This window comes from Sylvia atricapilla, chromosome 12, assembly GCF_009819655.1.
Source record: "Sylvia atricapilla isolate bSylAtr1 chromosome 12, bSylAtr1.pri, whole genome shotgun sequence".
NCBI lineage: Eukaryota > Metazoa > Chordata > Aves > Passeriformes > Sylviidae > Sylvia > Sylvia atricapilla.
This window is the reverse complement of record NC_089151.1, coordinates 15,414,267-15,430,080: the sequence shown is the minus strand read 5'-3', so window position 1 is coordinate 15,430,080 and position 15,814 is coordinate 15,414,267. Positions and strand designations below refer to the sequence as shown.

Below are 15,814 nucleotides of genomic sequence, written 5' to 3'. Positions count from 1 at the left end.
GATTTTATTGCATCTCTTTAATGAACTGATAACGTGATACACAGTAAATTATCTGCATCTATAACATTACTGAGGATAAGCAGCGTGGTTTTAGTAATTTATACCACAGAGAGACATGCATTATAAAAATAGGAAAATTATTTCCTTTGTTAAATTGTGCAGAAGTCTTTACCTGAGGAACACCAGACAGATTAATCTCCAGAGATCCACTCGCTTGTATTTAAGCTGTTGAACTGTTCGCTGTTTTTTCCTCAGAACAGTTGAAAAAAACATTTTGCGAGCCAGAATTGACACTGTGGGTATTGTTCCTGCTCACACAAGTTATTAAAATAATTACTAAGCTATTTTGAGGTAACTTGAAGCTTTCTTTAAAACTTAAATCCAAATCTGAAGGAATTAGTGTGAATGATTTGCATTGATGACAACCCCAGTATGGCAGCCAGCTCACCCAGGCACCTCTGGCAGCACAGCCCCCGTCGCTCCCCGCACCCCTGGGTGCTCCCTCAGCCTGGCAGGGACTGAGGGGGGATTGCTGAGCGGGATGGGGTTTGGTGCAGGAACCTGGGGGGTGCCCTGTGTTAGCGATGCTGTGGCTCACGCCAGACCCCGCACAGCCCCAGAGCGGCACCGGTGGGACCCACAGCATCATCCTGCAATGCTCAGCCCTGCTCCTGCTCCAGGACAAAAGGCAACCCCTGCTGCAAGCCTCCACAGGCCCCCAATCCCTCTGGGATCGGCAGCTGGCTGCAGGCACCCCTGGGGTCAGTGCCAGGGGCCACTTGGACCAGGGTGCTGTGGCACTCTCATCTCTCATTTCAGCCCAAGCAGAGTCCAATGCAGACTTTCCTCACCAGCTGCCAACGGCCCTTGGTGGCCCGAAAGCTGGGATTTGTCACCCGGGTAGGGCAGCTGTGGGTGCACAGTCCCCACAGGGATCCATCTCCACAAGTATAACTCTGGACAGGTGGGCCAGGGAGAGGCTGGGGGATTTTTCTGAGCTGGCTGTAAGCACAGGGCAGCTGGGAAGAGAGGGAGGATGTGCCAGGGGCTGGTTTTTTGGTTGTACTTTAGTACCATCATTAACCTTTCCAAGACATAACTTCACGGACAAGCCGGGATCCCAGAGCACTGGGTCGCCCCATTAATCTGCAGCCCACCCTTCCAAGAGGAGCACACTGCTGGCAGATTACAATCCTTGCAGATGTAATCATGTTTTAGCATCTTACTTCGAAATTTTAACGGGTGAAAATTCCCCATCTCGGTGTGAGATTGCATCATGAATTCCCTCTGCCTCGTGCAGCAGGGATGGAAAAATACTACTTTTCATCCTTGCATAGTGCTTGATGTAAGTTTCTGAAAATGAGCGCTCTAGTAAGCCTAAAAATGTAGGATAATATGATTCATTTATAGATCTCTGATAATAGATGTGGTTTCTGTTACTCCGTTACCACACCAAAGATTACTCCTGCTCCTTCAGGAAGGACACAGCACCCTCCTCCTCCCGAACCATTACCATAAAGCAGGATAAACAACAAATACCACCTTATCATTAGCCGCATGGAGCAGTTCCCATTGATTTATGACGCCAAACACCGCAAGGCTGGATCAAGCTGCAAGTCCCTTTTTTGCAAACATTATTTCCACAAGACCGGCGTAAAATACAAGGAGCCACCTCACCTGGGCTTGGTTTTGTTTACAAAAAAAAATTTAAAAAAAAAAAACAAAAAAAAATTTTACAACTTGCAGGAATTCTTCCCAATATTAGTTATTAACAACCCCAAGATGGCATTTGCATTTTTATAACCTTGTTACTTAAAAGTGAGACAGTGGAAGGGAAGACTTGGCGCTAGCGTTCCCTGCGTGCTTTAATCCCAGCCTGAGCTTTTTATGCTCGAGAGCACCTTGTGATGCTGTAACTAACCTCAAACCCGGAGCAGCGGGAGGGCAACAAACCCCCGAATACAGCAATGTCATGCTTTACAGGCGTACTCTCCGCAACAGCATGAATGGAGAAAAAAAACCCCGGTTGCCAAGGAAACGCTCCAGTCCGGGTAATTATTACAGTAACTGTCTGCACACCCCACCTATAACACAAATGAATAATAAATCAGCGGCTGACTGGCAGCTCTCCGCGGCCGCGCCCGCCGCCGCCCCCTCCCGGCCGCCGCCCGCACCTGCAGCCGGAGCGCGCCCGCGCAAGGAGCGCGCACCCGCGGGAGGGGAGGGAAGGGAAGGGAAGGGAAGGGAAGGGAAGGGAAGGGAAGGGAAGGGAAGGGAAGGGAAGGGAAGGGAAGGGAAGGGAAGGGAAGGGAAGGGAAGGGAAGGGAAGGGAAGGGAAGGGAAGGGAAGGGAAGGGAAGGGAAGGGAAGGGAAGGGAAGGGAAGGGAAGGGAAGGGAAGGGAAGGGAAGGGAAAACGCTCGCAGCGCACGCGGGAACGATTTGCTGGGCTTGATTTAAAAGACGCAGCGGGAGTTGGCAAAATTCACATATCGTGGGGTTAATGTGGGTTAGAGAGGAGCTATTTGTAACACGGAGACGCTGCATTCCAAACGCACACATCTGATTTCTTTTAATCCCAGCTCGTTTTTTGCGGCATAAATCACTTAGTTAAAATGAACAGCCAAAACAGCTGGTTTAGACATTCGCGAGACATCCAAAAATCTGCTGCTTTAGATGCCCTGAGCGAGCAATGGAAAGCGCGAAGTGCAGCTCGCCTTACAAGGGAGAGGGCTGAGGTACCCCAGAAGCGGCTCCCAGCCCCAGGGGCCCAGGACGGGCCTCTCCTCCCGGCACGGAGCTCACAGCATCCTCTCCTCCCTGCAGCTCCTCCCAGCCAGAGCAGCAGCGCCGCAGGCGAGGTGTTCCCCACGCAGCCCCTCCTCTGGGCACAGGCAGGTGCCCAACGCACCTGAGGAAAACGAAGATTAAAGAGCAGGTCGTTTCTCCCAAGGGGCCACTTGCAGTGTCTAATTGATGCAATCAGCGCAGCGGGCTGTGTGGGGCGATGGGACGCAGCTGGGGCACACGGCCGTGTCCCCGCAGCGCTGTCACCCCTGTGTCGCCGGGCAGCCGTGCCGGGCTGTACCCACCTGGCGCTGCCCAGCTGTGCCCGGGCAGGCTGGCACACGGATGGGCTCCTCGCAGCCTGTGTGCTCCTGTGCCACCGCAGGGACAGCTGCCCCGGGCAGGCCACGTTCCTGCTGAGGACACGCCAAAACGCCTTTGGGAGCGCTGGGAAAGCCACCAGCCCTTCCTCAGTGTCCGGAGCCCTCAGCAGCGCTCCCCGGCAGACACGGAGCATCCAGCAGCAGGAAGTCACCGAGGGAATTTCAGAATTAAAATATACCCTCATTATTACTTAAGTGGATAAAATCCCTAACAGTAGCACTGAGGGCAAAAAGGCATCTCAAGATTAATTTACCCCCAGGAGCCCTTCATGGCTCCAAGTCAGGGATCTGTTGCTCCATCCCATGTTTACTTCATCCACACACGGCTGGTCACCTGCAGCACTTCTTGGCTCCAGTGTTGCAGAGAAAGCAAATTTTAGGTCCTCACAGGGACAGGCCTTCACATGATTGCTTTTTACCGCTTAGATTTTTATCTGCTTTGATAGATTTAATTTTTTTTTTTGTTATTTGGTGTTTGTAAACATTCTCTAAAACGCCTACAGCCATCTCTCTTGCTCTAGGCACTGCAAGTGAGTCTGCTGCTAAAGCCCGAGTGAAGAGAGGAAAGACGAAGGCTCATTCCAGCCTGTGAGCCCTCTGACAATTAAATATACTGCAGAAAGGCACACACACACTCAGGCTCCCTATTAGGGAAAACACTCATGTGCTGAGTTTTAAGCATGTGGTTAAATCCATTCTTCTTTACAAAATCTTTGAGACATAAGCACATGCCAAAGTGCATTCCTGAGTAAGGATGCTTCCCTGAACCGAGGCCATAATTCATTAAAACTCAAGGTGCATTTATCCTGCTTTTCTCCATGAGCAGGGATGTGAAAAAAGAGGAGGGGAGAAAAAAAAAGAAAACAAGCAAAGAATTAATTTTGATTTGAAACTGATCTATGGTGACAAGGGGCATTTGGTTTGTTGAAGTAACTGAAAGTGGGAAGTATTTCAGAAGATATCTAAATAAATCTTTTTAAAGGGGTTTCTCTCTCTCTCTCTCTCTCTCTCCCCCTTTCTTTTTTTCCTCTCAGTTTTCCTCTAATTACCCATGTCTGGTAGTCTTGGATCTCAACCCCTTGTTATTTAAAATACATATTCATGGAACTATATTTTACAGTTGCACTGTTCTGGTTACAAAATAGCTTCTACTTTTCTAGGACATAATTTCATTTTGTTTAGCCAAGAATTCATTAAAGAAGCTATAAATAACCTCCTTTAAATATTTAGCCGTGAATAGAGGGTGGACTGGCATTGATGGCTTATTTTAGTACTAATGCAATATGCTTTAAAAAAAAAAAAAATCCGCATTTGAGCATGAATCAAGTTAATGATTAACACTTTCAACGTGACTCTCAGGACGTGCTGGGAGCGGCGCTGGCCCCCTCGCAGCCGGCGCGCTGCAGGGCTGCACAACTTTCCCTGCAGCTCCTCCTGCAGCCAAACACAGTTTGCTCTGTCCCGAGGGGATATATGACCCCCAGTTGTGGTGGGCTGCTCCCCCAGCAGCTGCTGGCCCCTCCTGCCCTCCTGCCACACTTGGCCAGTGGTTTCTGCCCGTGGAACCACTGTGGCTCCCCAAACTCCTTACAGGGGACAGCAGAGCTCCACAGGGTGCCTCTGCTGACTTCTGTAGCCACCTTAGAAAAAGAAGTTCCAGCGCCTCCACCTCCCTTTCAGAGAAAGGAGTGTTGAGACAAGAGGGAGCTGGTGATTCTGTTCCAAAGCCACACCAAGAGCTCATCTGCTGCGATCTGAGAGCAAAGGATCCGGGTTCAAGGCGCAGTTATTTTAGGGGAAGGCGAGGAAACAGCATTATGTGATGCCCTGGTTGCCAAGATTTGGAAAATCATGCTGATGGCTCTCAGGCTGCCCATTTACAAATTCACAGTCCCCTCCTTACCCCTCCCAAGTCTTCCTGCCTCACTTCTGAGGCTGTAGCTTGATGGTGTCAGCTGGACAATACCATCAGTTTACGGTCCTCCAGCTCCCCAGGTCCTCTGCCATTCCTTTTCCCTTGTCCTTACAAGAGAAACATACAACCTCAACATACAACTACCCCTCCAACTGTGCTGATACAGACACGCCGAGAGAAAAGGAAACTCACTAGGTTCAAAAACTCACATACGAATGAAAAAAAAAAACCCAAATCCAGTCGTTTGTTTTTAAAGCCCATTTCTGTCACCTACTATCACTGAAGGGGTGGCCCTAAACAACAAAAAGACGTGTCAGCAGAACGAGGGGATGGCAAGAAGATTGGAGGGAGCTGCTGGGCAGGGAATCCAGAAGCCAGGACTGCTCTCAGTCACGAGAAGGATACACCAAACTGTACCCTCAGTGCTGCAGTGCTGTTGCATTTTGAAATAACGCTGAAGCATTAAGACATTTTTCCTTAGTGCTGACTCCCTCTGGGCATTCCCAAGACAATTACAATGTTTTCTGAGTATACAAAAGAACTAGGAGATTTTGTAATCAAGAGTCTGAGTTTATGCTTCTCTCCTTAAGAGCATTCAATTTCCATGGACATTCATTAGCAGGAGGTTAAAACACAATGGCAGAAGAGAATGGACTGCTTTTATGTCCATGTGGTAGTAAACACTTCAAGCTAAAAATGCGAGTTCAAAATAAAAAACCTCTCTGTGGTGCTTCCAAATTAGTAGTAAAGCAACAAAAAACACATGAGTTTCACAGCTTTTTTACTGAAAATTTAATTTTACAAAATACCCTTTTCCATCAAAGAAACTTCCCTGCAATGTACATGAACCTGGCATTTTATAGACCTGTACAGTGAGATATCAGAGAGGTTTGAAAGAAGGAAAAAAACTTTTAGCAGACACCTAGTTGCAAAACCTACAGCAATGTGAATACAAGTGTGTCTTAAAATGCTAAAGCAAGTAATGTAATATAATTGGTGAATCTATTTGAAATGTGAAAAGTTTCCTTAAAATGGTCCATATGGTATGGAGAACATCACAGCTGGCACGAAACTGCCTGTATTTAGGTTTAAACACAAAAACAATGTATGTAAGGAACAGTTTTTGAAAAAAGAACCCAAGTGCTGCTATCATAAGGCAAACATATACAAAGGTGCTGACAGCACACAGGGAAACCGACAAAGTAAGAGGAATACTCAAGTGTTCAAACACTGAACTGTTTGTTTTCCCAATGCTGCCAGTGAACGTTGAGGAGATAACCGGTGCCAAATAACCACAGGACACCCTGGAAACTGCGTGGGTGCTATGGAGAAGGCTTTATATAATCTCCAGAGAGGTGAAACCAGGCAAGAGTGCTCGGGCTCGGGCTCAGCAGCACCTAGTGAGTCTGCTGCATCCTGGCAGCTCTGAATTTGGAAATCCTCTTGATAGGTTCTTCCGGGGCGTCGGGCAAGAGCTCCTCGGATTTGCGCTCCAGAATGGTCGGCAGCACGGGGTGAGCCAGGACTGGGTGTGGTATTAAGGAGGGAGACAAAGGCTCCTTTTCTATGACAGTCCCAGAAAATGCCTACAACAGAAGAGAATACTCAGAATGAGCTAATAAAATGCAAATGTGAAGCTATGCCCATAAGGTCATTACCCTATATTAGCCTGATTAGAATTGTTATTTCTTCTAATCAAAAGTAAAGAAATATCCTTAAATCAATGATTGTTGCCTGCATAAGTAACCACATTGTAATTAACCTCAAAATATAGCTTGTTCGAAGATGACTGAATGAAAGACAGTATCTTAAAAATACTACTTAATCTTATTCCTACTGCATAAATGATGTAAAAATTTGCCTCCTCACTGACACACGCTCAAGAAATAAAACAGCTGATGTAATACAGAGTTTCATTCTGGATAAGAAATGGAGAGACTTTGCAAAGATGATGTCAGCATTTCCATCATACGTCGTTTTATGACTTAATTAATATCTTCTAATTGCATCAAGCCAAAACACTGCATACGAACTGGCAAGCACATATTTTGTTTCTTCTTTTCTCCCTACCAAATATGATCAAAAAATGGTGAAAGCAATTTATATTTAAGAGAACAGCAAACTTGCTTCCAACTATTTCTCTCTATAAAAGGCCTAATAAAAACATTTAATGTTTAAAAATCGTAATTTATAGGCAGCCAATTATGTGACAATCCTTTTCAACTTAGTGAAGAAATGACCATGATTCTTGGAAAACAAGCGGCTCAGAACTACTTTTCATAAACATATTTAAGAACAAATCACTCCACTATGTATTGAAAACAGAGGATTCAGAATGCCCAAGGACAAGGGGAAGCAGTTCACATCCAAGGTCTGATGCTCATGCTGGGCACAAAGGAATGCACACCAGATTTAGTCACTATGCTTAGTTCTGCTTTTTCATAACTCAGTTACCAAGAAAAACAAAGCAAAACAAACAGGCCATTCTCTTCTTGCAGGACCTGCAAAAAAAGCAGTGGTTTTTTTGTTTTCTGCTCCAATAGCCCAAGTGTGCCTAAAGCTGTGTCTGTACAACTCTGTTAATCTAACAAGAAGCTCATTTTCAAAAACAGGTAAGCAAAGCACAAAGTAAGTGATGGTGGTAACATTAGAAATTAAAAAAAAAAAAAAATCAGTGTCTTGCAAATGGTAAAGGAGAAATAATGAATTTCAAATACCCACAAAAACAGCCAAAAGCAAACCAACAGCATTTAGGGAAGCACATCTGACTGGAGTGCTTCGCTCAATCTCCTTCAGTTGCTTAGAAAATACATTAGATTGTAGAGAACAATCATGCCAGATTCAGGTAACAGACTGATGGGTGGGTAACATCTAAAGTGTACTCAGATGTTTTATAAAAAAATAGCAAATATATTCAATGAAAGTACACAATGTAGAGTGCTAACTCCACAGATAAATTTTCCATCCTGAATCTTCACGTCCTGCCTGGATTCCTCCGTAGCTGTTTGCATGAAAAGTGGTGATAAACAACAGCTTTTATGAGGAATTCATTTATTAAAAAAATTTTTTTGTAAAAAACAGTGTTTTCCATGAACTTGTCCATTGCACTGGGAACTATTGAAGACTCGAGTTTTATCTAGTTTGAAAAAATTAGTGTTAAGTTCTTTCAAAACAGAAGTGAATACGCTGTGCCACGAATTTCTACATTTAATTCTTGTATTCACCCAGTCACTAAGCAACTGTACATTTTCCCTTACGTCATACAGTCTTTCTTTTATGATGAAGCCCTGAACTTTCCAAACATATGTAAACAGATTTGTTTGGGATCACTAATGGCCTAGGCAGGAATAGGATGAGTAGGGATGCAATGCTTCCTTCCACCAGGCAATTTCTCTGCTATTGGCATATCAAAATAGTAATTCAGCTGAGATCTATGTGCTTTAAACTTGAAACACTCCTTGGAAATTAGCTGTCTAATAGTGCAACACAGGCTAGAGAATCACCTCTTCCCTCTCATCAGTTACAAGGTACAGATTTCCCTCTTTTTGTCTAAAATCCTGCTGTCTGTCCTGCAGTGAAATATCAGGATGACCCAGCACACAGGACACTGGTTTCAGTAACACCACTGAGTCACCACTTGGTTGGATCTTTATGGAAGTCCTGAGGAAGCCACGTGAGCAGCTCCTCCCCTCTGCCCCTAGGATGTGTGTGACTGTCACCTTCTGAAGCAAACTAGGTAGGAGTTGGAAAATTATTTTAAAGAAATCAAACTGATGGTATAGGTAACTAGAGTCATTACATTTCTCATTTTTATCCCTGGCAACAATCAATAACTAATCAATTAAAAACTGTACCTCGCTTGTCCCTGAAGAGGGAGGAAGCTTTTTTGGTAGCTGCTGCTGCCCCTCCCCCTCCTCTTCCTCCAGGATGCCTTCGCTGTTGTCACTCTGAGTGGCTTCATCACAGCTAATGCTCCTCTGAACTCCTCGTCTGTCATCAAACTCAGCAGCACTGTTCTCACTGGTATCGCTACAAACACTGTTCTCTCTGCTTCGAGACTTCAGAATTGATTTACGAGGGACATATTCTCCATTCACAACATCAACAAAGACTCTATAAAGGAAAATGTTAGCTTTAATAAACCATTTCAGGATCAGATGACAAATTTACAGTGATCTTGCTTTGTCTTTTGTACAAATTAATTATGATGTGCTTTCCCAACTTTTTCGCTGCAGAATCGCAATACTGTACCTTCAGAGGCACTTCATTTACCAATGTACAAGAATCAATTCTGCAGAGTGAATGCTGTTATGTCCTTCATTCAAGCATAAGTTGGTACTTACTTACAGCAGAAAATGCATAGCTCTTTGAAAAATGTTAGAAAACAGAAAGGTGTGAGTTAGAAATAAGTTAGAAAAAAGGTAAACTAAATGATGACCTGAGATGTTTCTGTAAAGAGAATCAGATCACAACCTGGGAACGTTTTCTAGAGTTAAGCCCTTGTCAAATGCAGAATACAAAAACAAACACTTGAGACATTCATTGCACATGGAAAGGATGGAGCTTTTTCCTGACAAGTGTCATAATCTGCTTTCAATTAGAAACAAAATTTAAAAAATCAGCTTTTAAGATCAGATCAACAGGAAGACACTTTTCAAGTATTAACAGACTGTGAACTGACAAAGATGGCTCTTGCGCTCCCTCTCCATGACTTGAGAAAGTCACGGGTGAGTGGAGCAGAATGAGAAGACAATGCCAATTTTATCCAACTCGTAACAGAGCAGCCCAATGACTGGATGAGTTTTAAGGGTGTTACTAGTTTCTAACAGTTTTATTCATCAGGAACTTATGGAAATACACCTCTACAGAAGACGGAGTTTGGAGAGCTCAGGGAGAGGAGCACAAAATAATCTTTTGCTCATCTTCAGCCCAAGCAGCTGTAATTACAGGACGTGGTTTCACTTTTCACACTTTATGACATGTTTAACATATTTAGGTACCCAAATACACAGATATAAAGTGGGAATTTCACAATCACCTAATCAACCAATCCAATAGGTATCTGTATTTACCTTTACAGACCTAAATACTTGTTCTAACTATCCCGTCACCTTAGTGTTTTGTACAATCCTCTAAGCCCAGCACTGCTTTTCAAGCTCTCTGTTGTGTGGGTGTCCTACAGGTGAGCAGTACCTTTTATGGAGAATACAGAAAGTGACAGACTGAGGCCAGGGAGAGGGAATGCAAGAGAAAACTCAGCAGAGTGCTGAGTATGTTTTGAAGACACAGAAAGGAAGTGACAAAGCCCAGCAAATCAGTAACCAGGAAAGTAGGAGTATTACAAGTGGTAGATCTCGTCAGTTCTGTTTGAAAACAAACAGAAAAAAAAAATGGCAGGGAATTAACCAGAACACATAAGATAACTGCTGCATTCCCTTCTGAGATTGGCATATGCTGGCAAATTTACCTCCATTTCAGAAGCTCTGAAATAGCAGATAAATGAAGAATTGCTATTTGGAAAGGAAGCATTAAGCTCAGAAATATTTTATGGATATGAAAGCACAGCAACCATGCAGAAGGCACATACTTTCATTTTTAAGCAGTAAATTCAGTTCCAACTGTTTCTTTCAGGAAACTGTAGGAGGGGTTTCACACTCTAGGTGGACAGAAATGAAAGGAGAAGGTCTGCTCAGGGGGAAGCCTCACCATAAATTACCCACCGGTAAATGTCTGCTGGGGTTTTGATGTTGGGCAGCTCTGGAGTTGTGTGGCCATTGCCACTGCTGTTCTTCCTTTTACGCTTGGCCTCTTCTTTCTTTTCACTGAATTTCAAAGTAGTATTTTTTCCTGTGTTTATTCTTACCTGAAAATTGAACACAAATGATGGTCTGGACCATAAAATCAACAATCACCAGGCTGCAGATCAACTGACTCCTGACGTTCTCTTACCCAAGCAGTTGGGGACTAGGAAGCATGGGTAAATTAAACAAATGTATGAATGGTAACATTCATAGTGTGCACTGTTTATTCTCTACCACTTGCACTAGGCTGGGGCATTTCTTTGCCCTAATGTACACATATTTTGCATATAAAATATGCCAGTCTGCTTATTCAAGCTCTGCTCAACAGTTGATCTGTTCAAAGGTCAGTTCCAAGGCAAGTAAGAAGTCATTTAAAAAACTCCTAGACAAGATACTGCCTTTTACAACAGCCAGAAGCCAGAACAGCAAGCTAGACATTTGAAGATCATTTATTTAATACCATATTTAGGACTACAGGATCTATACAGTGAGTTTTTAATAATTTGAAAAAAAAAAAAAAGTCACCTCCAGCTAGCATTCTACTGCATCTACAGATCTTAGGTTTTCAGATTTAAATATGGCATATATATTTTATGTAATCTCCTGAACAAAAGATAAAAATTAAATAAAGCACAAACCCTTTTAGGTTCCACAGTGTGAGAGAAAAATATAGTTGGAACAGAGTTGTCTCCAACATCTCTGTCATCTTCATCATCGCTGTGATAGTAGGTCGAGCCATTAACCTGCCCCACAAACAAGTCTGAATCTGCAAGTTCTTTATGGAAGTTGCCCTGAGTAATACAGTCCTCTGCCCTACACGTCCCGTTCACATCTGTCCCCTTATCCTCCTTCTCCTCTTCAGAAGAGGTTGCATCTTCTCCATTTGTCTCAACTATATCAGACATCCTATGGAATGGAAAACATCAGAGTGAACGGAGGCGATTCATGCTCTTGAGAGACAAAAACATACAAAGTAATGAACTTGCCTGTATGTAACTTTCTTTACTCAGGTGATGTACTTTTAGACAGACTGTGGTACCTCTCTGTGCCCTCTAACAATGCCTATGTCCTTCCCACACCAACTGGAAATACCAAAATTGTGACATCATAGCTAACAACCCATGTATTGCTTGAGGATCAGAATAGATCTAAGGATGTCATTGAGCATTAAATGTTTAACTCCCACAGGGAAAACTATGGGTTTTCACAGCCTGTGGGAAATGAATTTCACTTCCTCCTCTTCATCTTAAAGAAAAAATACCAGAAGGCTGGACTGCTGCGGTTGCACAGAGGCAGACTTTAGGAGCTCTGGCATTGCAGTACATGCTTTGTTCATGTCCCACCATTCTTCCACCTATTATTTTAATTCCATCTGTGTGGTCAGCTACTTGCCCTGCTGGTGAGAGCCTCTGTGAACCAAGACCCTCCCCCTCACAGCTCTCTGAACTCCAGTTCTGCCTGTGCCACAGCAGGACTGTACCTGTCCAGTTCACCAAGCATCTCTTCTTGTCTCTCCAGCTCTTCTAACCGGGCCCACAGTTCCTCCTCTGACTGAAAACGCCCCATGGGTTTTGCATCACTTCCATTTGCTGGAAAATCTACCTCAAAAACATTGGATACTTTTGGCTTTGAATGAGGTTTGTGAGCAGTCCGGTATTTTCCTGTGTAATAAAAAATAAGATGCAATTATTAAGGCAACTGACTGAAAAATCCAACAAAAAACCATTTGAGGGGTGGGAAAAAAACCCACAAAGGAACTAAGGAATATGGGCAGAACATTTTCCATTTCAAATTATTGTTTAACTGTTTAAGTGAAACTGTCAATGAACCAGAGCACCAGCACAGGGTAATAGTCTCCGGATGTTACAGAAATACCAAGGCAAAGCAGAGATGTTTATTTACAAAGCAGGAGACACTGATCCTGTGACAGTTTTATTACAATGTGGGGTTTTTTACCCCTTGTGTCAAATACTAGATTTTGATTTGATCTGATAGATACCAACATGTGAATGTGACATTTGCTCACTGTCCCATTAACAGCAGGTTTTATTAACTGGGAAAACAAACCTGGCTAGTATTGTAGCTCATTTTTAACAGTCACTTACATTTAAAGAGCAGAGTCTTTTCTTAAATTTACAATGAAGACCATTAAAAATTATCTCCAGAGTGACCTCAAAAATCTGATCAAAATCCAGTCATTATCAATCACTTATTTAGTGAAAAAGACCCACTCTGAAAACCATACAAAAATCTCCTTCCAGAAATAAAAAATATAAACCCCATATAAAGCTGCAGAGGTGACCTGAGATACACATTTGTGAGCAAATGGTAGTCAGTGACAAGTTCTTGCTGGCATTTAAAAGCCTTGCTCCCTGGTAAAACAGTGCATCCACTGAGGATGGGGAATACCTGTTCCTATTTGAGTGCTGTCTGGCACATAAGGAACAAATCCTAATGCTTCAGCCCTGTCTGGGTGAAGGGCAAGCCTGAGTGTTTAACCCCTTTTCCCTGAGACCAGCCCTCCTGGGGGCACTGCCTGTTCCTGAGAGCTCCCAAGGGCAGCTCCCTGCCCTCTGCCCATCACCACCCACACAGCTCCTGCACCACTTCCCAGGAACGAGGACCCATCCCCTTTCAGCACTGCCACAAATGCAGTGGGACTCCAGTGGCTCTGTGGGTCTGTAGGAAACTGCTTTGTGATTCCAATCAACAGTAGTACAATGTCTTCGTTACTCAGCATCCTTTGTTTTAAAATCTCTATTAACCAACTTTGCAGCCATTTTTTTTTTTTTTAATTTTAAGAACTCCTGGCTTAAAAATATCCTTATTCAAATACGTCAGCTTATACTTTAATCCTGAGTTAAATACAAATTCAACAGCAACATTAAAAAGCAAACAGGTGACTCCAAGTAATGCTGGAATGTGTGTCCCCTTCTCTTCCACAGTATAGCACTTTTCATCATCTTGTTAAGAAAAGGCTGAAATGTGTTTTAGTGAGATTTGAATATAAATTGAGGTAAGCCAAGCAATCAGAGTAACTTGTGAGGATTTCATTTGCTATAATTACAAAATTAATAAATAAAATTGGAAGGATTAGTTAACAATCTATTTCAATTTGATTGTCAAACTGTGCCCTCCCAGTTTCTGTTACCCTTCAGTATTAACCACTGACTTGACTACCAAGGTAAGCACGAGGCTTCCTGAACACCAGCAGGTGCCTCAACATGCCAGTGATTCTCCTCCTACTTCAACACAACTTCTGTCAGTTAGGAACCCAGGTCAGATCAAACAGAGGGATGACCATGTTCTGCTCCAGCATCCACTGGGCTCACTCACTGTTACCTCAAACACCACCATTACCTTCATACACTAACCAAGAAAAGGGAAGCAGTGAAATCCAGAAAACTGAAAGGTAGCAAGAAACTGAGATGCTCGTGTTTGCCTTCCTCTGAGACACAGCTCACATCCACATGAACAAAACCAATTCTTAGGCTGATGAAGCCCAGCCTGTCTCAACCACTTAGGTGATCCCTTAGCTACTTCTCTCTCAGTCACAGGACAGCTTGGTGCAGAGAGAAAACATTGGTAATTTCCACTTAACAGATTTTCAGCAGAAGTTAAGAGGGTTTCAGAGGACAACAGTGACAAAGCAAATTTAGCATATAAAAAAAGCTGCACAAATACTGACCTGGTATGCACAGCATGGTGCTGCATTAATATTGTCATTGTAGGATGCATTTCCTAGAATATTATTTCTCCTATTTTGCAATGACATGTACCAATAGTAGAGACATCCCCTTAATCAGCCTTGGCATATAACGATTATTTTGATTTATTCTAGGAAAGTGTAACAGTGAACTGCCCATAGCCCTCTGCAAATCTGCTCCTCCTAAAAATGTCCAAGTGAGGCTATTTTCAGACTGTAAAATTACTTGTGCCTCCAACTTTGCCCGAGTCCTATCAAGCACTACTTCAGATAGCACAGAAATTATCCAATTAATTCCTTAGCACAACTACCTTTGCTTCCCAGAGTCCTCTCCAGCAATCTTTGGGAAGCAGGTCTGTACATCAGGATTGCTGTGGTGTTTGTTCCCTGTCAGCTGTGGATGAGACACCCCAGGATGAGACATCCACGTTGTCCCCCGATGGCTCATCCCTGTCCGTGCTTCACCCCCACCCTGCTGACACTGATCATATGCTTTCCCCCCTAACAGGCACAATCTGAACTCCTCTAGTTTCCTTCTGTAGTAAAACTCACTCTTTAATACAAAAAAAAAAAGTCTTCTCCAGTTCTCTCTCCTGGAGCCAGCCTAATTTATTTTCTGCCTGTCTTCTTCCAGAAAACTTCAAACTCCCAGTGTAGACTCTTCAAACGAAAAATATCACCCAAATGTCTAGCTGATGGCTACCAAGGGATAGCAGAGAATCCACATGAAAGTGAGGGACAGAATCCATCTTACCTTAGGATTAGTAATTTTTTTTATTTGAATAAAGCAATTCTTTTTATGTAAAAGACAGAGTGAAATAAAGTAATTTATTCAATCCCACATAGAGAGTATTTTGCTTACTGGTATTTCAAGACATGTTTATTTTAAATCAGTTACCTTTTCTTTCAAGGCTATCATCTTCAATTTCTTCTCTTATGTCAACATATTCACCTGCAGCCTTATCCAAAGGAAGGAAAGTTAGGATTAATAAGTATAATGCAGTGTATTTAATAACAGGCTAAATAAAATCAGACTCAGAAATAAACACAGTGATATACAAGGCAGGAACAACTACATTACTCACACCCCCTTTATCAACACAAAAATTCATTATATTTCAGATTTTTAATACTATTACAAAATTAGGTTGAAATAAAACAAGATACTTACATCACTCATTTTCTGCAAATCTTCAGTGAATTCAGCTCGTGATTCGAAATTCT

At 43.1% G+C, this 15,814-nt stretch overlaps 2 protein-coding genes across 2 annotated transcripts in view; one reads left to right on the top strand and one right to left on the bottom strand.

The window, feature by feature from the left end:
* Positions 1 to 15,814, top strand: part of C12H19orf12 (chromosome 12 C19orf12 homolog) — a 347,603-nt gene that overhangs the window by 171,323 nt on the left and 160,466 nt on the right. The window lies entirely within an intron of this gene.
* The window catches only part of URI1 (URI1 prefoldin like chaperone), a 41,073-nt gene continuing 31,106 nt past the window's right edge, over positions 5,848 to 15,814 (bottom strand). The window contains exons 5-11 of the mRNA XM_066327931.1: positions 15,762 to 15,814; positions 15,489 to 15,549; positions 12,365 to 12,545; positions 11,523 to 11,790; positions 10,804 to 10,946; positions 8,938 to 9,196; positions 5,848 to 6,669 (exon numbers count right to left, since the gene is read on the bottom strand). The exon at positions 15,762 to 15,814 is cut by the window's right edge and continues 39 nt beyond it. Of these exons, the coding sequence (XP_066184028.1) occupies positions 6,481 to 6,669; positions 8,938 to 9,196; positions 10,804 to 10,946; positions 11,523 to 11,790; positions 12,365 to 12,545; positions 15,489 to 15,549; positions 15,762 to 15,814 (1,154 nt within the window). The 3' untranslated portion in view covers positions 5,848 to 6,480. The remainder of the gene's footprint in view (positions 6,670 to 8,937; positions 9,197 to 10,803; positions 10,947 to 11,522; positions 11,791 to 12,364; positions 12,546 to 15,488; positions 15,550 to 15,761) is intronic.